The sequence below is a fragment of the Boleophthalmus pectinirostris genome, unplaced genomic scaffold (genome assembly GCF_026225935.1).
Source record: "Boleophthalmus pectinirostris isolate CB_2022bp ecotype Guang Dong unplaced genomic scaffold, ASM2622593v1 HiC_scaffold_9, whole genome shotgun sequence".
Lineage (NCBI taxonomy): Eukaryota > Metazoa > Chordata > Actinopteri > Gobiiformes > Gobiidae > Boleophthalmus > Boleophthalmus pectinirostris.
This window is the reverse complement of record NW_026571541.1, coordinates 11005300-11031580: the sequence shown is the minus strand read 5'-3', so window position 1 is coordinate 11031580 and position 26281 is coordinate 11005300. Positions and strand designations below refer to the sequence as shown.

The window sequence follows — 26281 nt, the reverse complement described above, 5'->3', positions numbered from 1 at the left end:
AAGTCTATAGAAGAGTTTTGTCCTGGTTTATGTGGATCTGATTGTTTTAGTTCTGATTTTATGCTCATTATGGCAAAGAGTGTAAAAAGGTCAGAATCATTAGTCTGTACCACGTTTGTATATAGGAACACAAAAAAGGGATGTAATTTGTTAGATTAAACTAAATAATGAAGTCCAAATTAGTCCTGGTTTTGATATAAACATAGCGGATTCATTCACATCAGTTCTATGAGAGGGCAAAGATCTTATGCTACAATATCACATTTAAGTTTTATGATAATTGTGAGAAGAATCATCACCATTTTATAATAATTCACACCAGAGGCATTCCCAGCTATGAAATCCTTACATTCATTCGTTTGTTTCATTCTAACAGATCCCCATTCTCTATAATATGACCCAGCTGTATTCCTTTTCTGAGTAGTCTATAGATTGAATGACGTTATAGCCCAGGCTGTACCCATTTTTTTTTCCCATATTTGAGCAAACTTTGCCCCAGTAAAGATGCATTGTATAAGCAGCTCTGTAGGTCACAATATGCCCGCTGTGTACTGTCTGCATCTATTTTTTAAAAGTTTAAAGTCCGATAATCAGGAGGTGCGTGTTAGCATGCTAGTGATTGTTAACTTTACTGTCATGGTAAAACTCCGTTCTGGTCTCTGAAAGCTGTGAAAAGTGCTTATAAACTCATCGCGGTGAATAATTGTGATACTCTGAATGCATAAATTAAGTGAGGAGTAACTTTGGACCACTCCAAACTGTTAAAAATGAACTTTAAGACAGTAAAAAAAATGGCACAGAGCTCATAATTTCATGTCTACACTGCAAAAAGCAAAATCTAGTTAAGTTAGAATTACTTAAATTAAGAAAGTTTTATCAGAATTTGAGTAAATTTCGCTTGACAAGTTAAATTATCTGCCAGTGGAACAAGACTTTTTACTTTTTTGCTTTTTTTGAACTTTTTTACTTAAAATATGAAAATACATCTTACTTCACTTAAAATAAGAAAGACAACAACTTTTTGCACATAAAACAAGACACAAAATCAAATGCACTCTTATTCCATTAGAAGACCATTTTACTTATCAGGTTAAATCTAAAATATCTCTCAGATAAAGTAAAATGTTCTGAATTTAAGTCATTTTAACTTACCTAGATATTGTTTTTTTTCCAGTGTAAAATGGTCACAATGATTTTGTATGATTAGACAAGATAAGAGAACCTTATTTACCACAAAAAGGATATTAAAGTGTTGCAAAGAACAGTAAAACACGCAATCAAAAGGCAAGAAAAGAAATAACTTAAGTAAATAATAATAAACTTAAAGGTGCACTATGTAACTTTGTAACTTTACTGATGAAGAGTGATGTAGAGATGTTACTGCATTGCCTGGAATGTTCCACAGTATGAATCTATTGCTTTTAATTTATTAAATCACAAAATAACCAAACATTCTGACAGAGGTCATCTCTCCACATATTTGAGCTTGGCTTGCTTGTCTCCATGGCGATACATAACTTTATGTATGTATGGTGTACTGTGGAACATTCTTGAAAAAACAATAACATCGCCATGAAAATAAGCAGGTGGTGTGGCAGATCCTCCAGCCAGAAAAAAAATAAAGGTATATTTTTTAAAAAAAGGCATACAGATTAATAAAATATTGGCTGTATTATCTCATCATCACTAATCTTACCATATTAAAAGGTTTATTCACACTAACACAGTTTTCTTGGTGCTTCTTAGTTCTAATTCTTTTTTCTACACAAAAATGCCAAATCTATATTAGCCTTCCAATCGCAGTTTTACACAGTAGCTCATAATTTGACGATTTCGTCCTCAGTGAATTTACATACAGTCAAATAAGATGCGTGTCTAAGACTGATCAAGAGCATCTTCCAATCACAGCATCCTACATCGTAAACCCCAAATGAAACTTACCTCCAAGCGCGACACCTGTGCGTAAAAGTACGTCACTGTCTCTCTTTCTCCTCGCCGGTACGTTATGAGGACCTCGTGGGTTTGCACTGCTCTGAGTTGGTTATTAATTCATATTTGGGCTCTTAATCCGCCCCGTCAGACCGCAGCGCGCCAGCCAAGTCCCCGGAAGTGGAGACACACACGCGCGTACTGCTTTGGATGCCGGAGGAATGGAGAGAGAGAGAGTGAGAAAGAGAGAGAGAGGGAGAGTGAGAGGAGCGCTATGATTGGGCTCGTGGAGGTGGCGCGTGGCTGTGGGCCGGGTTCAGATGACGGGAGGGTGCATGGATGTGACAGAGTGGAGGGGGGGAGAGGGGGGTTACTGACGGTCACAAGAAGCCACGATCTCCCCACACGCGCGCACAAACCAACTGCCGTAACAATGCACGCATGACACATCTGAATAGTATCTTAAAGGTCCAATATTATACGGAAATAGACTCCTGGGAGGTTTTGCCATGTTAGAATGTTGTTACGTCCTCAAAAACATACCTGGAGTTGTATTTTGTTTCGTTCACACATGTTTGATTAACCCTTTATTATTAGTCTGCCTATTTCTTCAAAACTCAAAATAAGCCTTTTCCTTGTGATGTCATGATGTGATAGTTTTCAGTTTAACAGTTACCTTCTCTTACCGTTTGTTCAGTAGAGATTGGCAATTCCAGGGCTTCACCACATAAGTACTTTTTATATTCTGCCTTGTATTCAGTTCAGCTGGATATATAGATGTAGCTTAGATACAGTATTCCACTTGCAGCACTCACATGTTGGGCTGCGTTTGCTTCCTTACTTAAAACATGCGGAACAATACAACTACATTCTTAGATGCCAGACCAAAACAACAACTGGAGGGAAATATATTATCTTTTCAATCAAAACTAGTTTAACGTGTCAAACAAACTATTAGATCTGACATTAGGTTTAAGTGCTGATATATATGAAACTGTTAAATAAAAAGTATTGTGCGGCCAGTATTTCTGAAATAAAATGTATTTGCTACATTTGCATTTGCTACAGTGACACAATGCACACATTTGCAAGTATTGCCAAAAAGTATTTTGATATTCTGAAAATAAAAAATGGATTTAAATAGCACATCAGGAGCCTGTGATCAATACAAACGCTCATGGTCCTGTTTAGATGTTTGATTTTCAGCAATAAAGGTGACGTGACAAATTGAAAAACTGTTGGCTAATGCAGCTTGTGATTATATTTGAGAGGGACTTGTTTAACATCACAAATCAGCTCACCTGTAGCTCCAGCTAAGTCAGTTCTTTTCTAAATTAAAGTCTAGCTTGAGTAACAGAGCTTCAGACAGAGCAGTGACTTCAGTTAACATCACACCCTCAGGAAATGTTGATGACACCAGCTGCAAACTATCAATAAAGGCTGAAATTTGATCCTTCATATGCAGCTTAACATTCTACTCTTGTGCTTTTTGAAGCTGTTAAGCATTGTCATTTACATCTCTCTCTTTTTTTTCTTTTTTTTTTTTTTTTTATCTGTGAGGCTTTCTTTGTTTGTTCAAGGTGTTGCTTTGAAATGCACACAATGGTCTTAAACACTGTTGCTGAGGCACACCTGTCCAGTGGTTTATAATGGAACTATGAAAGAGGATAGCAACCTATTAAAAATGCATACAGTTACATACAGCTGCCAACTAGTTAATTCTGTCAAATAATAAACAGCCAACATGAGTGGTGGTTAAGAGCTCTGAAGATTTAGCAGGTCATTTAAAAGTGCATTATGTAAATGAGTGACTTTATAGTGCAAAGATACATTAACAAACATGACAGGAGTAACTATGATATTGCTTGAAATGGGCAGAAAGGAGCACAGGCACACGGGAGGAGCTCGGAGTAAAATTCCTCCATGTTGAGAGGAGCCAGCTGAAGTAGCTCGGGCATCTCTTCGGACGCCTTCCTGGAGAGGTGTTCATGTCCCATCGGGAGGAGGCCCTAGGAAAGACCTAGGACACTGAGAATGACACTGGAATGACACTGGAATGTCTCTTGGGTAGCCTGGGAACACCTTGGGGTTTCCCTGGAGGAGCTGGAAGAAGTGTCTGGGGTGAGGGAAGTCTGGGAGTTCCTGCTTAGACTGCTGCCTCTGCGACCCATCCCTGGATAAGCAGAAGAAAATGGATGGCTAAAAGTAAACCAGATATATAAAGCATAAAAGCAGGAGAACTAGCTATGAAAAAAGTAAAGTTTGCTATTGTTGTGTTGAATAATTGACAGCAGGTCTATTGGGACATATGAAAAGTTGTACGTGGGAGGATGCTCTACAGGGACAGAGGAGTGACTCACTGCTGCAGACAAAACAGAAAAATACAAAATTTTACAGATTAAATTATGTCTATGGTTCTAAACTGCTTTGGTTTCTTTTCCCAGTGTGAGTAAGTCTAACATAAGCTTTATGTTGACAATATGAAATGAAATGATTTGAACATTTGTATTTCAATAGCACTCCTTCAAATTTAATGCAGTTTTTCTTTATGTTTATGTATATCCTTTTAAAATACCAGATTTTTTGCATTACTTAATTCATATTTCTCCTTCAAATTACATTCACTTCAAATTATAAATCAGATGTTACAGTTACTCTTACTTGAGTAGTGGTTTTGCCAAAAGCTTTTTTACTTTCCACTACTTCTACTTGAGTAATAATATTACTTTGAAGTAACGTTACTCTTACTTGAGTACAATTTTTGGCTACCCTACCCACCTCTGCTTCTAAGTCTCTCTTCTCCATTAAATTAGTCAGTATTTGGTTAGTCGTGCATTTAAATCATTTGTGTAGTCAGGTTTTATAAAAGACTAAATGTCCTTGAAAGTGGTTTCTAGGCAACTTTGACATATGCTGAACAAAGCAGCAGAAGAACCATATCATTTCTCTTTCTTATTTGACTGGTACTGCAAAACATACCCAAGTTTCAGTAAGTTTCAGCCCTGGTTCAGTCCTGGTTTAGTCCTGATTCAGACCTGGGTTCAGTCCTGGCTCAGCCTGGGTTCAGCTCTGGTTGAGTCCTGGTTTAGTCCTGAGTTCATTCAGTCTGGGTTGAAAACATCAGAGGCCTAGATCTTTCGTCTTTTTATTCCGCTCTTTCGCATGTTCATATGCGGCACAAAAGGAAGGCATCGTCACTCACTGACTGTGAAAAACTTTACCTTAGACCAGACCTGGGCATTGTCCAGCCCATGAGTTACATTCAGCCGTTTGGTTGACTCTGACCGGCCCATTTAAGCTTCTGTGGAGATACAAAATAAACATACTTCATGATTTAACCTCATGCATGGACTAAAGCTGCATTGCTTTTGTTTTGGATGCGTTTTTTTTAAATGGCATTTTTTATAAGGCAGCCTCACTTTTTCTTTGCTTAGTCATATACTCTAACCAATTTTACCAGCTTGTCAAAACAATGCTATTTACTACTCTTTATAAAGAAATACCATTAATATTATGCAGAACTGAGTTAAGCATTTTGGCCTAGCCCTCCACGATATTTTCTGTTTCTCATGTGGCCCCATGAAAAAAATAGTTGCCCACCCCTGTCTTAGACCAGGGAACCGCTGTACCAAGATGGCGGCGGTATTAACGCATTCCAAGCAGTTTTATGATGCCAAGAGGCTCAACGCGAGATCTACCGTTCTATATATCTATGGACTGTAGTTATGAATTAGAAAGCAGAAAAAATATATATTGCAGGCCTCTGGTGAAAAGTGTATATCTTTATGGCTATAAATGTAAAAATTGGGAATAAATCCTTGTGAGAGCATTCCCAGTTGAATACACAAATTTATTTATTTCATTTCAAGATCAAGGAACTTTAAAAATATAATAACTAATGTAAAATAGATGGCTTCACAAATAAATAAATAAAAACTGTAGAGACGAAATAAGTTAATAAAAAGAAAAAGGAAAGAAAAAAGTTATGTTGGGTTTCACTCAGGCAGCGTAGGAGGCAGCTAAACTGGTTGGGGTCCTTTGCGCTGGGGCTAGCAGGATTAGCAGCAACATGCCGACTGTCGGAGTAAAACGGGACCTTCTTTTCAAAGCGCTGGGCAAAACATACAGTAAGATTAAATTTTATTGATGTTCACACCACGGAAATACCGAGTTTAGTCATCTCTGCTTTTTCTTATTCGAAAAAATAAAAAAGAACAATTAGAATAAACTTAATAGCCTGTTAGCATGAGCCTTATTACTATGGGATTACTCACATGTCTTCCAGATAAGTTAGTGTTTCCAGTTTTCTTGCGAAATAATTATAGATATATTGATATTGATTTTAAAGTGAATTTAGAGTCACACTTTTGATCAGATATGTCCATATAGTCAGATTTTTAGTCAAAACTAATGAATGAATGTCAACGTGATTGCATCATGCTGTCTCCTGTCATTTAAACTCTGCAGTTGTGGTGGCAGCTCGGAAATGAGACAACTTGACCGTATTAAGGCTGCGTCCACACGACAACGCTAAAGGTGCACTGTGTAACTTTGCTGGTGGAGGGCTGCCACTTGCCTGGAATGTTCCATAGTATATGTATTATGCTAGCAAGACAAGTTATAAGTCAAATCTGAACAGGCTTTTAAAGTATTTTGGAGAAATAAAATAACCTGAAACTGAATAAATGCAAAATAGATACCTTTATTTCCATACTATGAAATACCAAATCAAATTTCTATAAAGGCAAGCAGATAATGGACCCTCCACCTGAAAGTTATACAGTGCACCCTTAAAGGGAAAAAAAAAATAAAAATAAATAAATTAATTAATTCATACATACATACATGTATGTATATGTATGTATATGTATATAAAATTATAATATAAGGAGAATGAATAGGCCATTAAGGAGTAATGCTCATAACAGTATCTCTCCTTATTAAAATAAACTGAAGCATTAAAACAGGCAGCTTATAGATTGCTTCCTTCCCTGGTAATTTGTAAGTCAATGCAATTTTTTCTCTGTATCTCTTTTATTGTGATATTTTATTGGGATCTTTAAAAATTTAATGAATAAACTAAACAGTAATCATACAATTTATTACATTATTTAGTGAAAAACAATGTAATGCCATAATATACCATTCATACATATTTCTGTGACTATATGTGATGTTTTTATATACATTTATAAATTATTTATATTTGATTTAAGCTTCTTTTTAGCATCTCTTGTAAAAGATTAATGTTTGTTGCTATTAAAATTGTCAGCCTCTTTTGAAATGTAAAACTATAATTTTTTGTCAACTTTTAGCGGATGAGGAGTTTGATGAGTTATGCTTTGAATTTGGGTTGGAGTTGGATGAAATTGTGAGTATCGTCTTTGAAAACATTTGAGTTTACTGCTATCTTAACTGTACATTTATTGTAAAGTTGCTGTAATTCCTTTAGACTTCTGAAAAGGAAATAATTAGCAGAGAACAAGGAGACTCCAAAGCATCCGGGGCATCTGATATAATCCTGTACAAAATTGATGTTCCAGCCAATCGCTATGACCTGCTCTGTCTGGAGGGCCTGGTCCGTGGGCTACAGGTCTTCAAGAATAAGTAAGTTTGTGATTTTTAATGATCTACTATATAACTTTTTTACTATTTCCTCCACAGATTTGACCTGTAACTTTGTGTGATATAGCTTAATTTGCTTCTCTTTATGGAGATATGACATTATTCCCATATTGTGGAACATTCTAAATGTCCCCATGGATACTTGTGGCATTCCCTCCACCAGAAAAGTTACATAGTGCACCTTGTTGCTTTTTCAATCAGTAGTCGATGATTTGTTTATTTAGTCTGATGTAAGTTACTCAACTGTGCACTCTCTTAACACTCTCTTGGCACAGAATTGCAGCCATATCTTAGTCAGTTTGCCAAAGTGTAGAGCCATTTGCTCTACATTCTAAAAAGAGTTTTGAGTTTTACAGAGAAATGTTTTATAAATTATTTTCATTCCATATCTTCCTGTAGGTTGGAGGCCCCACGATACAGACGTGTCCGCCCTGCGAGTGGAGAGCCCCAAAAGCTCATCATCACAAAGGAGGTTGGTAACTTTATTTGTATTTATAAATAATGCACCCCACGCTGTAAGTTCATCACATCTGTAATAAAAATAAAATAAATATATTGGAAAACCAGTTTTAGCATGAGTGAAGTTTATCTGATTTTTCCCCTTTTAACATATTAACATGTTAATTCTATGTTGGAATAGGTATTAAAGTTTCTCTCTTGTCTTAAGTCATTAAACCACTGTCCTATATCTGGGTCATTAAAGGTTAAATAAACAGATGTACGTTTATGTGTTGTGTCTTTCTCCTTCAGACAGCTGCAGTTCGACCTCACGCTGTCGCTGCAGTTTTGAGGAACATCACATTCACTCAGGAGAAGTATGACAGCTTCATTGAGCTCCAGGAGAAACTGCACCAGAACATCTGCAGGTCAGTAACAATCTAAACTCTTACAATCTAAACTCCCAGACCGTGCAACTGTTTCACTTAAATGGCCTCTCTGTGATCACTCTTTTTCTTGAGTCCACACAAATGTTTTTCTCTGCGTTTTAGAGGCTTTGTGGTAGGGTTGCAGTCAAATCGTAATTGTGGCTTGCATGGTCTCGTTTTGTAAATCACAGAAGCTCATTTTGGGTTGGAAAACTATATACAGTAATCGTCTATATACTTGGATAGGCGTTCATGGAGTCCTGCTCAGACAAAGTTCTGTCGTTGTACCCTTTGTTTAGACACTTCACCCACATTGCCTAGTATGACTGTGCTGTGTGAGTGTTGGTTGGAGAGGCTGATAGAGCAGATTTTCAGCCTTATTTCCATCAGTGTACAACAGGTGAGCTGTGACTTACAGTATCTTACCAAGAATGAATAAAGCATAAAGCACTTTGAGTTACTTGAAAGGTGCCAATGTGTTGTTATTATTAACTCAAGGCTGTGAAATAAATGAACTCAGTCACTACTGTCAGGAAGATCGTCCTTGCAGTAGTGATACTGTGACATTGTAATAATGTGGTATACCTTGATACTGGTTACCATCTCAACCTTATTTAGGAGAGCTAATTATTTTACATCTATGTTGTCTCATTTATAAATCCCACTAATCCTTTCTGTTCTGAAAGCATGTCAGTTTTGTAAGTTTAGCTGTTCATATTTTAGACCTGTCCAAAAATGAAACGCACCTATTTCCATTCTTTCATTACTATGGAATGTTTGTATAGCTTAATCACAATTGGATAGTCTTTAGTAACCCCCAATCTCATAAACGAGAAACATATGGGAAAATTATGTTTTTATAATATAATTTGTAAATTAAACTGTGAATTTTGTCTTTGTACAGAAAGAGAAGCCTGGTGGCCATTGGGACTCATGATTTGGACACAATCTCTGGTCCTTTCACATACACAGCCAAACCTCCAGCTCAGATCAACTTCAAACCTCTGAACCAAACCAAAGAGTACAGCGCCACAGAGCTCATGAGCCTATACAAGGTAAACACATGCATCTACACAAGGGCTGCTCAGTATGTCGCAGTCAAATCTAGGGATACACTGATGTTGATACTGCTATTGAATATTAGCGCCCATCCAGGAAAATTTGCTAGATAGGGTATTGGTTCCATGAAATAATTAACAATTTAGTTACTGGCAAATGTTAGCTTTGAATGTTTGATAATGTTTTAACCTTTATTTATACAAATCTGCTAAACTGTTATGTGTTTTGATAGAAATAAAATGCCTTTTTTCGACCCTACACTGTTATCAGTTAATATTGGGTATCGACAAACACCAAAAGACAAAATACTGGTATTGGAACTGAAAAAGATGAATTGATGTATCTCATTCAAATCTCATTTTGAGTTGGCACATTCAACAAATTACAAAACCTACAATTATTTATATTTTCTGGAAAAGAACAACATATCCTGATTTTTTTCACTAGAGAATTCTTGTTGTACCTGTAATTTAGGGATTCTTGCATTAGTCTTCTTCACTGCAATACTTCACCTTTTTCATTCAAACTAATCTTAATCTTAATCTGTTTCTTGCTCAGACGGACAGCCACCTGCGACATTACCTTCACATTATTGAAGACAAACCCGTGTATCCTGTTATCTACGACAGCAATGGCATCGTCCTCTCCATGCCCCCCATCATCAACGGTCTGGGGATGCATTTGAACCATATAACATACATTTAGATCAAGTCTTTGTCACACTGTTTCTAATGTTTGCTTTTGCTTTTCAGGAGACCATTCAAAAATCAGTCTCCAAACCAAGAATGTCTTCATTGAGTGCACGGCCACAGATGTGACCAAGGTATTTAAATTCAACTTTATTAAAGAAACAAAAAACACTTGTGTAGACAGAAGAAACACTTTCAGACTGCATTGCTCCACTCCAAAATGAGCCCATGGAAGCAAGGCTTAAAGAGGGGGTATTACATTTCTATGGGTTATTAATTGCACAACCAGCATGCATCCTACTAATGAAACTGCTTCACATTGCAGGTTTGTGAAGTTGTATTGTAGTGTTTTGTATACTGCTTTTGTATATATATGGAAAACTGCCATGCAGGAACATGGGTTACGTAGACTTGTGGGTTCAGCATTGGACAGAAGGGTTTGACTTGGGCCCAGGAGAATGACATCTCCATGCTGAAAAGCAAATGATGCACCCTCCACTGGAAAAATTACTTAGTGCATCTTTAAGAAGAAAGACAAGTTAATGTGCTACTTATTTTTTATATTTGGAATAATGGCTGTTGATGGCCAAAAATGTAGATTTTTGCATTCAGTTTTCAAAATGTACCTCAGTTCTAAAATATAATGTTTCGTATCTTTTCTGTTCACAGGCTAAGATTGTTTTGGACATGATGGTGACGATGTTCAGCGAATATTGCGCCCAGCCCTTCACGTACGAGCCACATATGAGTGTAGTAAGTAATGGCCATATTTAACAAAAGTAATGATTTCTTGTCTTTCAGGGTAGAGGAGGCAGAAGTGGTTTACCCCGATGGAAAGACCTGCATTTATCCTGTATGTTTATGACCTCACTTAAATATTTACGAGTCTAGAATATATGAAATATGCTTGTGTCTTTATTTAATGGAAAGACATCATAAAAATAAATCTTTACAACTTTTAGGAGCTGGCCTACAGGACGGAGAAGTTGTCCAGTGAATTCATAAACCGCAAAGTGGGAATAAAGTAAGTGATGTATTATTTAACAAGGGACCAATATAGCATTAAATTGTGAATGTTAGCTAAGAGCAAACCAAGTATCGCTCAATATGGCCAAAAATCTATGTCTAAGCAGCGATGCAAATAGTAAAAAAAAAAAAAAAAATAGTATTGACAGCTGCAGTCCTATCTGAGCGGATATTGATGCTATGAATGGGCTAGACAAGACTATTGGCAGAATACGTATTATTACATTGTACAGTTGAAGAAAGCATTAACTATGTGTTAGAAACTACACTATTTTGTATAACAATAATATGATAGTGAATGATAAATGGTAAAGTAGCATTTATTTGTGATGAAAAACTAGAATAGTTGCCTTAGCATTTAACAATTTGCAACCAAATATAATTCCTATGGTTAAACATGAAGTTAAATCCCATGAATAGATCTAGAACCCTAAGAGCTAATGTGCTGCTTTTATGTATGCTGTATTACATTTTTTTAAGACCACTTGGCTAGAAAGAGTCTTAAAAACAAATTCAAACTGCAGCCATTTAATGCTATTAATGAACTTCTACAAATCATCTTTAATTTCTCAGTGAGTCAACAGAAAAGATTGCCCAGCTTCTGACCAAGATGTGCCTAAAGTCTAAAGCCACAGGAGCCGGAGATGAGATCGAGGTAGAGATCCCACCCACTCGCTCTGATGTCATCCATGCATGTGACATCATGGAGGACGCCGCCATCGCCTATGGGTTCAACAACATCATCCGCACCACACCCAGAACTTACACCGTCGCAAATCAGGTAGGGCATTTTAATTTTATATTTATCTAAAATAACAAGATCAATTTTTTTTTCTGATTTCCATTGCCACAGTGTTGTTGTAACAATAACAGGATATTTGCAAAGAAAATTGGTTGCTTGCTCTACAAATATCACAAATTGTTAATAAGTCATAAGTGTTACATTGATACACTCCTCTTATTTCTTCATTATCAGTAGTTCACCAATATACTGTATAGGTATAACTGTGTGCTCAGATATGAAGTAGAGATGTTCATTTTACTGATGACCACTGTCATAATTATATTTACATTATCTGTTCTCAATAATTATTTTTGTATAAATAATCATATTTTGCAATCAGAACAGAAATGACCTCGTCACTTGGAGTTGCTGGATCAAATCACAAAACTAGAGCACTCTGATATTTTGTGTCCTTAGTACAGGGCTGGAGGAAAAAATATCCTCATATTGATTGATCACAATTTTACATTTGATTTTATTTTGACTTTTTCAATAATCATTTTCTGAGCCTACTCCAAAATCTGAACTCTGCTCCAAACTACATACATAGACCTCTCTGATCATTCAAAAGTTGATTTTGATAATTGCCTAGCCCTACCATAGTACAAGAAAGCCAATAGCAGCTCTGAATCAGTAGGAGCACATGTTACAGTTATTACCTGTAATGAATAATGTTATGATTCCACTCTTTCTCTGGTTACAGTTTCCTATCAACAAACTGACAGAGCTGCTGAGACAGGACCTGGCTGCAGCAGGTTTTACTGAAGCCCTCAACTTTGCCCTGGTGAGAAATTCTCTGGTAACACAAATGGTTTCTTGTTGTTAGCTGAGATATGGGGCAACATTTTCTGGACCATTTGTTGAGTTAAATACAGGAACTACCAGATAAGGATTTAACTATACAAATTGTTATGTCTGTAGAACTGGGTGGGGTATTCTGTAGCGACCAACAACTGTCAAAAGTTCTTTAGACCTGGGTTAGTTCCGGTTTGGCCCTGGTTTTAGCCACAATTTAAGCCACAATTTAGGCCTGGTTTAGACTTGGTTAGGTCCACGTTTGGTCCACGTTTGGTCCTCCTAGTTTGGTCCTGGTTACGGTATGGTTTAGTCTGGCTTTAGTCCACAGTTTAGTCCAGTTTTGTCCTGGCTTGGTCTTGGTTTGCTCTTGGTTTAGTTCTAATACAGTAGTAACTTTGTCATTACAACATCATTTTTCTTCATAGTGCTCTAAGGAGGATATCGCAGACAAACTTGGAAAAAAGATCGAAGACACCAAAGCCATCCACATCTCCAACCCCAAAACAGCAGAGTTCCAGGTAAAAGTCAACAAACCACAGTTACCTCAGTATGTATTAGGAAAGTATTAAAGAGCAAAGAATTTTAAGAAGAGGTTGCTAGATGAAGCAGATTCAAAGTTATTTTACTGAAGTAGAAATGCATGTATTTCCACGTTCCCTTTTTATTCGTGGTCTAAGAATAAATTTCTTAGACCATGAATAAAAACGGAAACTACTGCTAACTGATTTCTTATTTAAAGTGAATATAATTTGATGGACAAAGCATTAAATAATGCACATAATCTGGCATTTTCACAAAACAGACATAAAAAAAGAGACAAACTAAATCATCTCTAAAGGAGTGATGCAAGAAACACAAATATTCAAATCATTTCATACTGTCAGCATAAAGCTTCTGTCACGTGTAGTCTTGCTCATAGTGGAAAGAGTAACCAAAACTTTTACTCAGGTAAAAGTATGTGTTATTCAGGTAGGAGGAAATTAATATGTTTTACAGTTGTGTTAAAAAGTTACTCAGATAAATGTGATTAAAGGCTGTCCTCCTCTGAATTTGAGCAGTAGATTAAAAACAGATTAAAAAAACAACAACGTAGCACTGATTTTGATTTATATATAATTTGTAATATATTAGATGATGTGTAATCTGACATTGCTAAATAAAAATAAAAATTGCACTCAAGTAAAAGTGTATTGACTTGAACGAAACTTGTGCAAAAATTATAAAAATTTAAATAAAATCATAACACCACCTAATGATAAGCTTAGTCCTGGTGTCCCTGCATGTACAGTAGAGACCTCACTTGTGCAATTCTTCCAGCAGAGGTCACTGTTGCACTTTTCATAACCACTACTTACTTTTCTGGCATTATTCCCGGGTTTGTCTTGTAGGTGGCGCGCACTACCTTGCTCCCAGGGCTGTTGAAAACCATTGCAGCCAACAGAAAGATGCCGCTGCCTCTGAAGCTGTTTGAGATTTCTGATGTGGTTCTAAAGGATGCAACTAAAGGTAGGAGGCACATGTGTGAAAATGACTCACTGGGTACATTTACATGGCCAGTAATAATAAGATAGCACAATAATTATATCAGATTTTTGGTGTGTGAAATCTGGTCATCAAAAAGACCTGTGTCAGTTAATCTATGGATTTTTTTCAGCATTTGTCTTAAGAGTCCAATTAAAATTCAGATAACAATTGTTTGTCAATCATTATTTTTTCTACTTCAATAATCAATGAATGCTGGGTTTATGCGGCAGCAGAGGCACTGATTCAGGATTCACTGCAGGTGCTGGGCTTTAAGTAGTGACCATTCAGATCAGAGAGAGTCCTTTTAGTTTTAAACCAAATAGATTTAAGCATTGGAACTGGCAACCCAAATGAGAGATTCGTGAGTCTCATTCAGCTTTCTGATTAGATTTATAAATATACATTTATACATGTACATTTTGTTTGATTTTTATCATTTAGCTTAATTACCCTAACAAACCTAACTTACCCCCTCCCCCCTCTGTCCGTGGCAGATGTGGGGGCGAGGAACAGCCGTCGTTTCTGTGCGGTCTACTACAGTAAGAGTCCCGGTTTTGAGGTGATACATGGGCTCCTGGACAGAACCATGCAGCTGCTGGAGGTCAGCCCAGGGGAAGGCTACAGCATCAGGGCTGCAGATGGTGAGTGCAAGGAAGGCTGGGGCTATGCAGATGTATTTCACTCTATGAAATGTAAAATGAATGTGTATTTTTTAGTTTGCATTACAAGTGAATGGGGAGGGCCACAATAACCACACCAGGTGTGCGTATGGACTAGCTTGTTGTGTGCACCTAGACATCAGAAAATAGGATCCAACCTGCTTTAAATATACCATCCATAATACATAAAAGCATGTATTTGTTGTTGTTTTTATGCAGTTGACATCAACGCAGCTTATGGAGGGGCAGTAATGTATTGGTTGAAAGACTCTAGGTTCAGAAAGACTGACAATTTGTGCTTTTAAATTTCCCTCGCATTTGCTGTAGTCAGACTGCACAGACTGTTCAAAAGCTTCTTAAGATGTTTATTTTTCACTGCAGATCTGACTGTACACTTTGATTGAGACATTTGATCACAAAAAAACATTAAGTATTAATAAATATACAACAAAAATGACTATTTCAATAATGATACAATAATATACTGTATATATGAAAATCAGTAGAAGGATTTGGCTCACTAGTCAACTAATTATAAAATATAAATGCTTCCTAGTTTACTGCAAAAATTATTGTTTTGACTCCATTCTAGTTCTTGTGAATGTGAAAAACTAAACAAGACATCATAGCAGCCTATTGAGTATTTTAGGAAATTTTCTGGGAAGTCTGGGGGAGGGAAATCAACCACCAGCCTGCTGCAATATACTTAAGCTTAAACGGTAAATATCTTAAGACTGGACTTAAACATGAAAGAACAGATCCCAGTGTTGAAACAAATAGAAGAGTGCTTTGTAAGGTTAAAAGGGAGGTTTGGATGAGATTATGTTAAATCCAGTGTATTTTTTTGTTCTGTCGGAATCCTACTGAAAGCACACAGAAGCTTTTAAATGGAGGAGCTTAGCAAAACATGGATATTCACATGCAATGAACAAGGATTCTCAAAAGTATCAAAAATCTGATATTAATCAATACTAAAACTACTATCCAAATTAGATACTTGTTTGAGCATGTATCAATACTAAATTCACATTGAGAGGACAGAAATGAAGCTTAGTATAGTAATAGTAATAGTTTTAGAATGATCTTGAGCTGTAGCAGTAAGTATAAAACCACATAGACAAGTATACACCCATGGACCACTATGGAACCTACCTAGACAGACGACTGGGGTTTACACAGATATAAGGGTGCTTGATAATATAAAAGAAAGTACTATGGTTTAATGCTGAAAATTGCATTCTATTGTCTAAACAAACAGCGTTTTTGTATTATCGTGGTATCAGAATCAGTATTGACTGTTGATTATTCCGTCTATTTCTTTAATGCTTTGTTGAAGTGGTTGTGTTGTACATAGTGATATTGTGTGAGTGTTTTTAGGTCAAAGAGTGGACAGTGTGAATTGTTCTTACTGTTGACTGAATAATAATCATAATCCATAATACATTAGTCTTATATAGTGCTTTTACAGATGCTTAAAGTTCCTTCACAATTTCATGCATTATTCATTCACTCTATACCCGGTGGTGGTAAGATAATATTATAGCCACAGCTGCCTGGAACAGACTGATGGAAGCCAATTTGCGCCATTGGCCCCTCCGACCACCACCGATGCTCACTCTGCCTTTTCTTATTAGGCAATGTGCGGGTGAACTTTTTAGTTTTTTTTGCCACTGGTGCTCCACTGTGGCACCAGATTTTCCCAGCAGTCTCCCATCCAAGTACTAACCAGGCCCAGTTCGGCTAAGCTTCTGAGATCTGACGAGATCAGGCTTTGACAAGGAGGTTTGGCCGCACTACACATTTCATTGTATAATTGATCATGTACTACAGATGGAAGCTCTTATTTAGCTATAATCTGGTGTAGAACATAAAGTAACAAAACTAAACTAGTACCAAAATCAAGTTTGTTTTTTTTTGTTGTTGTTTTTTTAGTATTGTGACAGTACTGACACAGATACTTTTTTCACAATCCTAATTAAAACATTAGATAGCCCCCATTTTGTTTGCTTGCTCAGCTCACTCTCCCCTCCCTGCCCCCTTCCTCCTCCCCCCCGTTTCCCGCACGCTTCAAGGTCACACTACTACAGAATCCACTCTATCCAGACTTCAGCCAATCAATGAGCTCAAGTATCAGAAAAACCTGTGCAGAGAGGGAAGAGTGTAGTCGAGGAGGGAGCTTGCAAAAACATGTGAGAAAATAAGACTTAAGGAGCTGAAGAGGCTGGACAGGGGAAGATGAGGACAAGGGGAGTGTTTATGAAGCAGGTGAGTGAGGTCTGCAGTGTAGAAAATGAGAATCACGTCACAGCTACTGCAGCACTAAGCAGAAGGACAGTGGACCAAGCAGGACATTAAGAACTACAGTTATTTGGTTTGTTAACATTGGGTCTACATTGGGGTATTTTTTGCATGAAGTTCCCAGGAATCCCTGGGTCTTTTGTGCAATTTGGAGTAATCATGCATATTTCATTTGAGAAAAAAATAAAAATTAATTGGTCATGACTGCAAGGTATGTAGATTATGCTCTTAATGGTTTAAATAAGATGCTAAAACCTAAGTTGTGCTTTATTTGAAAGCTCTGAACCACCAGAAGTCACTCACTGAGCTGCAGAGGTTGCACTGGCTCTGATTAAAGGTCTTATATTACACAAAATTGACTCTTATGACTATGACTCTTATGATTATTATTATTATACTGTTTATTTCTCCAAAGCTCAAAATGCTGTGTCTAACCTTGTGATGTCATGCAGCGGCAGCTTTCAGGTTAACATCTACCTTTGACCTTTAGTTCAGTAGAGATTGACAATTTCTGCTGAAATCATCCAAAGAATTCTATTGAAGGTGTATGGAATTTAAAAACACAGTGGTGCACTTCCTATACTACCACATGACATCACAATGTGGAACAGTGCCTTCTGTGAGAGAAGATCTAAATATGCAGGGTTTTTACATTAAACATGTGTAAATGAAACACAGCCCCAGGTATGTTTGTGATGAGGAAGCAACATTATAACATAGAAGATAATAATGTAATATGGGCCCTTTTAATAATTGGCTGCAGGTGCTGGGGTTTAGGCAGTGACTATTTAGACTATTCAGAAAGTCCTTTTTAGGTTTTCATCGTTGGAACTGGCAACCCAAATAATAATTTTCATTGTAATAAGTTAACATTACAATTGTCATCTGAAAGTTCAACATGTGATTTGAGCAACCTCAAATCTAGGGACACGGGTAGGTCAGGTTTCTGAAACTTAATCTAAAAATGCTACATAAGAATGTTGATCCCCTTTATGATACCCAAAAAGTTTCCTCCATTAGATGTAGTTAATACAGACAGGATTGGGCACACTGCCAGACTCTCTTCCTCCTCCTGTTGTTTCCACATTGGCTCCATTAGCTGGAGCGTGCAGCCAGATGTCGGTGTGTCCTTAACCCCATTACGAGGTCACGACCCCAGGCTGAGAACTCACCTGTGCCCCCTGTGACTCTGTCCATCACTGGAGCTCCATCACTGTCAATACTGCACTCTTAAGCTCTGAGAGTTTGTACATAAGGGAATACTTGTTAGCCCTGTCTGTAAGGATCGGGGGGAGAAAGAGTGACTATAGGATATTTAAAGGATTGAAGAATCGATTGGACTGCTCAATTTTGGAAAAAATATCTACGGTAATTGTAATGTTTTTTTGTTTTTTTTGTGTAGCATTGCTATTATGATTCGAGTAACAGTTCACGTTTTTTTCACATTTGAAATCTGATTCTGCACTGATAAATGAACGTAAGACTCATGCATTTTGTAGATGTCTAAAAACTACAGACTTTGCAACTTTTACATAATAAAACAGCATGATTTATTGTCTGCAGAAGAAATTACTTGACTGATTACTTAACTGAAGACTTTGGGTTGACTTTGGGACTTTTGATTACATTTTTAATCGTATTTTTTCATATAGGCATTGACAATTCTTAATAAAGACATGGGTAGTAATTACTGATGAACTACAACAGGAATCTTAGACATTTTAGAACACGTTTCTAGAAGTATAAACTACAGGGTTAGATTTTATTACAAAGAGACAAGATACTTCTTTGCAGAGTAAATATTGGAGAGTTATAAAGTTCAGGGAGAAAAAGTGCTCCACTTAAAGACATATGTCCTTGTTTCACTTAACAACTGTGTCTAATGGGAGGTCTCAGGCTGAACTCTTCTGGGTGGGAGAAGCTGTGGTCACATGGTTCTCTTTGTTCATTGTTTGACCTTTGACCTGTGCTCAGTGTCATGTACTTCTCACCACAGAATCTTAAGGTGTTTGGCACATCTGTGTTCAGACCATATTAAATTTAGATTCATGATAAGAAAAGAAGCTGCAGAGATAAGAGAGTGTGCAGTGTCCAATGCCTATGACAGGTTCAGCTACTAATTTCACTAAAGCAGACATGTAGTTAATATCATAATAAAAAAAAAAAATCTAATCAGATTATTTTTTATTTTATTTTGATGAGGTTTATATGTATATGTGACAGATGTGACATATGTTGGTAGTACCTAGCAAGCATAATGTGTCAAAATATGTCAGAAAAGAAATGTCAGAAAAATGCCTTTGTTGTCTGTAAATTGTTCCTGTATTTTGAATGGAATGCGTTAATGACATAGGTAAAGGTCCAATGTTTTTAAAACTCACCGCTACTTACCTGTATTTCATTACTTTTCTTCTCACCTTTTTCTCCACAAACCTCTACTTAACTGATGTAAAACTATGATAAATATTCACCACATCATGTCACTATCCCACCAAACCAAGTCATAATTAGAAAAAAACATGGCTAGATAGAAAGACCAAAAACACTTTGTGAAACCATATCCATTTGAGTTAAATATTGACAGGATGCAGATGGACTCTGATTTAATAAGATCGAGGGGTTTCTATGACGACAGCCGTGCGCATAGAGACATGGCATTTTCCCATGATGCACTGCTGCTCCTGCCCACGCTGCTGCTGTGCTAATGGCTCCAGTCACTGATTAGACTGTGCACGAGGACTTAACTGAACAACTAGAGAGGGGAGAGACTGATGGAGAGGAGGAGAGATTTAATTGGCTGAATATTGTTTTAAGTACTGCTCATAAAAGTTTAGAAAGTAAAACAAGCATCGAAGCCTGATACTCTATACTACTTCAACAGTCCTATATTATGCAAAATTGACTTAAGTATGGAAAATCATTTGTTTCATCAGATTTTGAATTTTAAATGCCGCTGAATTTGTCACTTTGAACTTTTTAACTAAAACATGTTTGAATTATTTTTATACTAAATTTTTGTTGCAGAAATTTTAAGTGTGCATTTCAAGTATTTAAAATTCAATATAAAAATGTCACCTTTTAAATATTCAGCACAAATATTTTCAAGCCCTCAGATTCTACAATCAAAATTCAGAGTGTAAAATTTGCAGTGAAAACAATTCCAAGATGCCAAGGTAGAAGCAATTCATCCAAAGTGAAGCAGAGGTTTTCAAGTTAACAGTTAACTTTTAACTTAAGTTCAGCCCTGGAATCTTCTGAACTTATCTAATTAATTATAATTCTAGTGATGTTGTGTGGAGTTTAAAACACAGGAGAGTGTTTTCAGTTTGAGAGAAGAACCTAAATATGCCATATGTTTTGTTTGTTTTTTTTAAATATATATATGTTATCACTTTGAATAACCAATCACAGCAGATCGTCCCTCCTTAGTGTACTATCTAACGGCAGTCTTTCCTCTGCTGTCTAATGATCTAAACCGGTAGACTTTCTTTTTCTCTTGCGCTGGTTTCACGCGTCATCCCCGCTCCATGGTAACTGTATAAATAGCCCTATGGTGCGTCTTAAATAACCAATCGCTCAATGAATCCGGCACCATTCAAATCATGGGTCCTCTTTCCTCCCACTCCGAGCTAACTCCAGATGGAAGTGCAGGGGAACAACCAAGATCCGGAGACGAGATTAGAGCAAATCGTGGTGATTGTGCTGCCAGAGAAGTCATTATCTGTAAACCCATCACTTTGAAAAAGCAGACTTAAGATAGGACTTCACAGACTAGACTAGAGATGATAGGCCCTGTACCTTGTTTTGTCCATGTATCAGAACAAAATGTCTTGCCCCAGAACAGTCTATGCCCAGAACAGATATTTTGTATAAGCGGTTCCGAGGTCAAAATATGTCCGTTGTGTACTGTCTGTGTCTAATTAACTGTTTTATTGTTAGCTTTACGTGATGTAGGGCTTGACAAAAATTGATTTATCATATTTTATGTTGAAGTCGATTTGATTGGAAGAAAAACAGTTTTATTTCTCCCACTGTCTTGCATTGAAAATATGTAAGAAGTACTGTTCACTGTAGTTAAATGGAGCAGAGTTTCAGTGGTGGATGAAGTACTCAATTTTGTTGCTACTAAAAGTACAGATACAGGGGTAAAAAGTTAAAAGTAAAAGTAAAAGTATCACATGAAAATATCTATTTAGGTAAAAGTATTAAAGTATCTGCTTAAAAATGTACTTAAAGAGTGAAAAGTAAAAGTATTTTTACAGAGATTGTTAGAACAATTAAAGGATGACATGTAGTGATCAAGAATTTAGCTGATTTCAAGTGATTCAGTTGATTTCTTATTTTGAGTATTTGGTTTGCTCAAAGATGGGATAAGAACTTAAATATGAAATGTGCTAAAAAAAAAGTCTCAGCCATTGTAAAGTACTTTTACTTTTATACTTTGTTATTTTCCACCACTGCAGAGTTTAGAAGTGATGTGCTCTTTCGTCAGTGTGTGCCTCACAGAGAAGAGAAAAGCAAAGGAGTTTAGTACAGGGCCAGAGCAGCTGACTGGCCTGAATTTAGGTACGTCAAATTAAATATGAAAAGGCAGATCACTTTTACCCCACATCTGCTACATGTTTAATGCAGTCCAGCACTGTTAGGATTAGTTTGTTTTATCTCATTCATAAAATGGACATAGATTTTCCCCAATGGCCAGTGGGTTAAATATGCTTTTAGCTTCTACACTATGTTTCTATTTGCAGTCATAATGTTATGGCTGATCCATGGATTTCAAAAGCGTCTGTCTGTAGAATTTTCAGAAATACAAAATGAAATATGTCATTTACTTCACATGTTGAGAGACTGTCCATAGACGTCCCATCTGCACCAGAAAAGATTACATCTGCTCCAGTGTAGGCGTCAAGCGCTTCGAAATCAGGCTGTTAATCAAAAGAGAAGCATCGCTCCCATTACCAGCGCTGTCAGTTAAACCATTTAATCACAAGCTATTTAACATTTTAATCTGATTCTTTAACCTAAAATACAGACATTTACCACTGATTTAACTACAAATCACCTACTGTATATAGTATTCATACAGAGGTATTACACTTCTGCAGGGTATTCTTTGCAAACATGTAACATATTTAGATCAGCATCTTTTATTCATTTGAAAATGAAAGATTTGCCCAAAAAAAAAGACCACATGAGCATTTTTGGTATGTTTTTGTTTCATTCATTTTGCATAATACCTTCTCTTTAACTGCATTAAGGTATAAAATAAGTCAACTAAGAACCTTTGGATTGAGAGTAGTTAGCAATATTTACAGTATTTTTTTCATCATTATCACTATGTGTATTATTCTGTAATGACTGTTTAAAGTAGATCATTATTTTAAAGCAGACCTATAATGCAAAATGGACTTTTCAGAGCTTTTAACAATGTTATAGTTGTTTCCTTCTCATTCTTACTCACTTGTAATTGTATTTGGACTGAGTCGTGCATGTTTGAGCAATTTTTTATTTTTCGATTATTTTCGAGACGCCATTTTGTTGATCAACTCGTTTTCACCGCCACTGGCAGACACCCACTGTTCTGTTCTAACGTCCAATTTTATTTTCTGAATCTGTGATACATGTAGGATTTTTATGCATCCCTTAGTATCACAAACACATGCACATGCAGTGGACACTATCAGACCAAGCTGCAAGTCAGATCTGTGGAGAGACAACTCACTGTTAGAATACATACGTGAGCAATAAAATTCCCAGTTACTGAACAAATGCTGTACCGTGGAACAAAGCAATAACATCTCCATGAAGACAAGCAGAGAGTTGACCCTCCTCTAGAATTTATCCATAGTGCACCTTTTTAATATGTTCCTGTCTCTCCTCCTCAGACTGCACGTTCTTCCCGGGCCGCTGTGCTGAGATCTTTGTGCGGGGGCAGAGTGTGGGGCGCCTCGGGGTCCTCCATCCGGACGTGATCACTCGCTTTGAGCTGACCATGCCCTGCTCCGCTCTCGAGATGGACCTGCAACCATTCCTGTGATTCTCTTTTCTATCTTTATTATTCACAGGGTTTCTGTGGAGACATGTTTGAGCCATACAAGTAGAGATCAGGATTGTGTCATTTTGTTTACATAATAGTAAATTCCGGTGGGTGTATTGATAAAAATTACTAAACTAAACTAAATATTTTTGGGAGAATATTTAGAGAAATTCAGTCAGTCCAACAGAAATGTGCTTAAATATGTTACATAATATATTAGTTAAGGTGCAAGTATCTGAGATATGCTGTACTGTACTGTAAAAATTCCCCCCAAAATGCACAACTCCATGTACAGTACTTTTTTTTTTTTTTTTTACATTTTACTATAACCAATTTACACAATATTCAAATTTTGCTTATCTTCAACACATTTCATTTCAATATATTGCCCACCTCTGACACTAAGCATTTTAGTATGCAAAGTATGCAAAGTACAGGATCTTTAACAGTACACAGTAAAAATGGCGGTAAAGTCCAATTTGAAATTCGATCCTCACCTTCACATTATAGAAGAATTTTATGCCATACAGCAACATGGGAGGCAAGAGCCAGTTTTACTCAATTATTGACATATTTTCCTAAATTAAATATTATATCCAAAAGGGAAATATGCACTTGGTGAGCCTGTCCATTTGTATGTACACAATATTACAACAAATAATTATTCTGGTACATTGAAAATTCCTGCCCCCCATCTCCATTAAATATTTTAGGTCAATGAAGTGTTGTGATGTCACCTGAAACCCAGTGATAAGTGGTGTGTTCATAAAGTAATGAGAATGGTCATTTAATTAAGTGTATCCAAAACACAGGGACAGTAGGCTGAATTTCCATATAAGTACTTCTGACCAAGATCCTACCTCAAGATCTGGCCGAAAAGAGGACTCTAGGGACAATACCTTCAAAAGGACATATTAAAGGTGCACTGTGTAACTTGTCCTTTGGATCGTCCGTCACCTGCTTGTCTCCATGGAGATGTGCCTAGATTGTTCCTCAGTATGGCCATAAACTTAAGATTCTAAATGGAAACTTGCAAGCCAAATTACAAGTTAGATTTTTGGAGAGGTGACTCCATTCATAGCAAGAATTTAATTTTTTTAAAGATATGTTCGAGCAATAAATAATACCTGAAGTTGAATAAATGTAAGACAGATTACTTTAATACGATACTGTGGACAGTTTAAACTAAAGCATTAACATTTCCATCGAGACGAGCAGGTTGAGGACCCTCTCAAGAAAGGTTACACAGTGCACCTTTAAGCAAAATCTACTTTACTACTCTATACTACCTTACCTTTAAAAAAAATACACATATTAAGGTATTAGAAATGCAACAAATGTTAACAGGAAGTTGGTGGTCCCATCACTCATTACTTGTTGTTGTTGTTGTAGTAGGCAAGTTAAAATGGTGATCTACTTATGTTATAGTTTAAAGGGTAATATGTCTTTCCCTCCAGTTTAATCCCCCCAGTTTAATTTGATCCCATGTTAAAAATCATGGCCAACCAAAAAAAAAAAGGGTTTTATTTATTAAAACTACCAAGACATTCTCATTACTTCCAGGCACGCCTTTGCCCTTGTGGGACCATTGTGTTTTGCATGCTATTAATATTAAACCTAAATTATTAAAGTTAAAAATTAAACATTAACTCAATACTTTTGTGTTTTGTGCTGTGTGGTCCTGTGCATGACTTTTCCCAATTACATTAGTGTCTTGAATATGCTGCCTGTTAAATGTGCACTATGTAACTTTCCTGGTGAGGGGGTCAGATACTCATTTGGCTCCATGGAGATATTATAACCTTGCCTGGGATGTTTTAAGGATATCTATTCCATATGCATGTAACTGCAGGTGTTGAGCAAACATAAAAACTGGAAAAAACATGTATTCTTACGGTGAGTGGGGTCACCTCTCCACAGATCTGAACTGTAACTTGCCCTGATTGAAATAATTATAATTGACAATAACAGATTTACAGTACCTGAGTTAGGAAGTATGCGAAAAAACTAATGGAGAACGACTGTTTTAGCAAAGCAATAACATCTCCATGGAAACAAGCAGGGAGCAAATACTTCACCAGAAAATGTACACAGTGCTGCTTTAATTATCATTAAATCATTACATCTTGCTCTGTTGCCTTGGTTCTTTCTAGTGGCCACACAGCTGAGATTTCCCTATCCCACGACGTTCCATTGAAAGAAACCAAGATTCACCATTTCCCAACAAACCCTGGATCTTCACAGTGCCCTGTCCTCATCAATCCAACCTCGACGAAAACTACATTCGGAGACATGAGCACCCAAGCCGGCCTGAAAGTCCCTAAACAGTTTCCTAGCGGATAAAAGCTACATTGAGGGATTTTCTGCATCCCAGGCCGACGTTGCTGTTTTTGAAGCCATCCCTTCCTCACCACCATCAAATCTTTCCCATCTACTCCGCTGGTATAATCATGTGAAATCATTCTACGCAGAGAAATCCAGTCTACCAGCGTCCAAAAGTCAATACGTAATTCCTGACCCCACTCAAAACAACGGAAGTGTTATCAATGACGATGACGAAGACTTGGATTTGTTTGGGTCCGATGATGAAGACGAAGAAGCGGAAAAGATCAAGCAACAACGCCTTGCAGAATACGCAGCGAAGAAGGCCAAGAAACCAGCTTTGATCGCCAAATCTTCTATCCTTCTCGATGTTAAACCCTGGGATGACGAGACAGATATGGTTAAAATGGAGGAGTGCGTTCGGAGCGTGGAGATGGAGGGTTTGCTGTGGGGGCAGTCCAAGCTGGTTCCGGTTGGATATGGGATTAAGAAACTCCAGATCGGGTGCGTGGTGGAGGATGATAAAGTGGGGACAGACATGTTAGAAGAGGCCATTACTGCATTTGAGGACTACGTGCAGTCTGTGGATGTAGCAGCGTTTAATAAGATCTGAAACTATAATGTCTTTTGGTAAAATAATCAATAAAGAAATTTAACTTTTGGCA

At 36.9% G+C, this 26281-nt stretch overlaps 2 protein-coding genes and 1 long non-coding RNA gene across 3 annotated transcripts in view; 1 reads left to right on the top strand and 2 right to left on the bottom strand.

The window, feature by feature from the left end:
- LOC110154558 (acyl-CoA synthetase long chain family member 3) overlaps positions 1-2140 on the bottom strand; it is a 30295-nt gene extending 28155 nt beyond the window's left edge. The window contains exon 1 of the mRNA XM_020918555.2: positions 1942-2140. The gene's annotated coding sequence lies outside the window, so the exon portion shown is untranslated. The remainder of the gene's footprint in view (positions 1-1941) is intronic.
- An 814-nt stretch (positions 2141-2954) lies between these two features.
- Positions 2955-6456, bottom strand: LOC129412658 (uncharacterized). Its single transcript, XR_008633784.1, has 3 exons — positions 6204-6456; positions 5151-5230; positions 2955-4102 (listed from the first exon to the last, which is right to left on the bottom strand). It is a non-coding gene; the product is annotated as an uncharacterized LOC129412658 (long non-coding RNA).
- On the top strand, positions 5953-26281 carry farsb (phenylalanyl-tRNA synthetase subunit beta). The gene is given in 19 exon segments (XM_020918544.2): positions 5953-6056; positions 7245-7300; positions 7382-7536; positions 7954-8026; positions 8305-8420; positions 9325-9475; positions 10038-10146; positions 10232-10302; positions 10838-10899; positions 10970-11021; positions 11131-11192; positions 11768-11975; positions 12682-12762; positions 13202-13294; positions 14165-14282; positions 14795-14941; positions 23143-23290; positions 25448-25613; positions 25615-26281. Coding segments are annotated over 19 exon segments (2541 nt in total). The 5' UTR covers positions 5953-5998; the 3' UTR covers positions 26230-26281.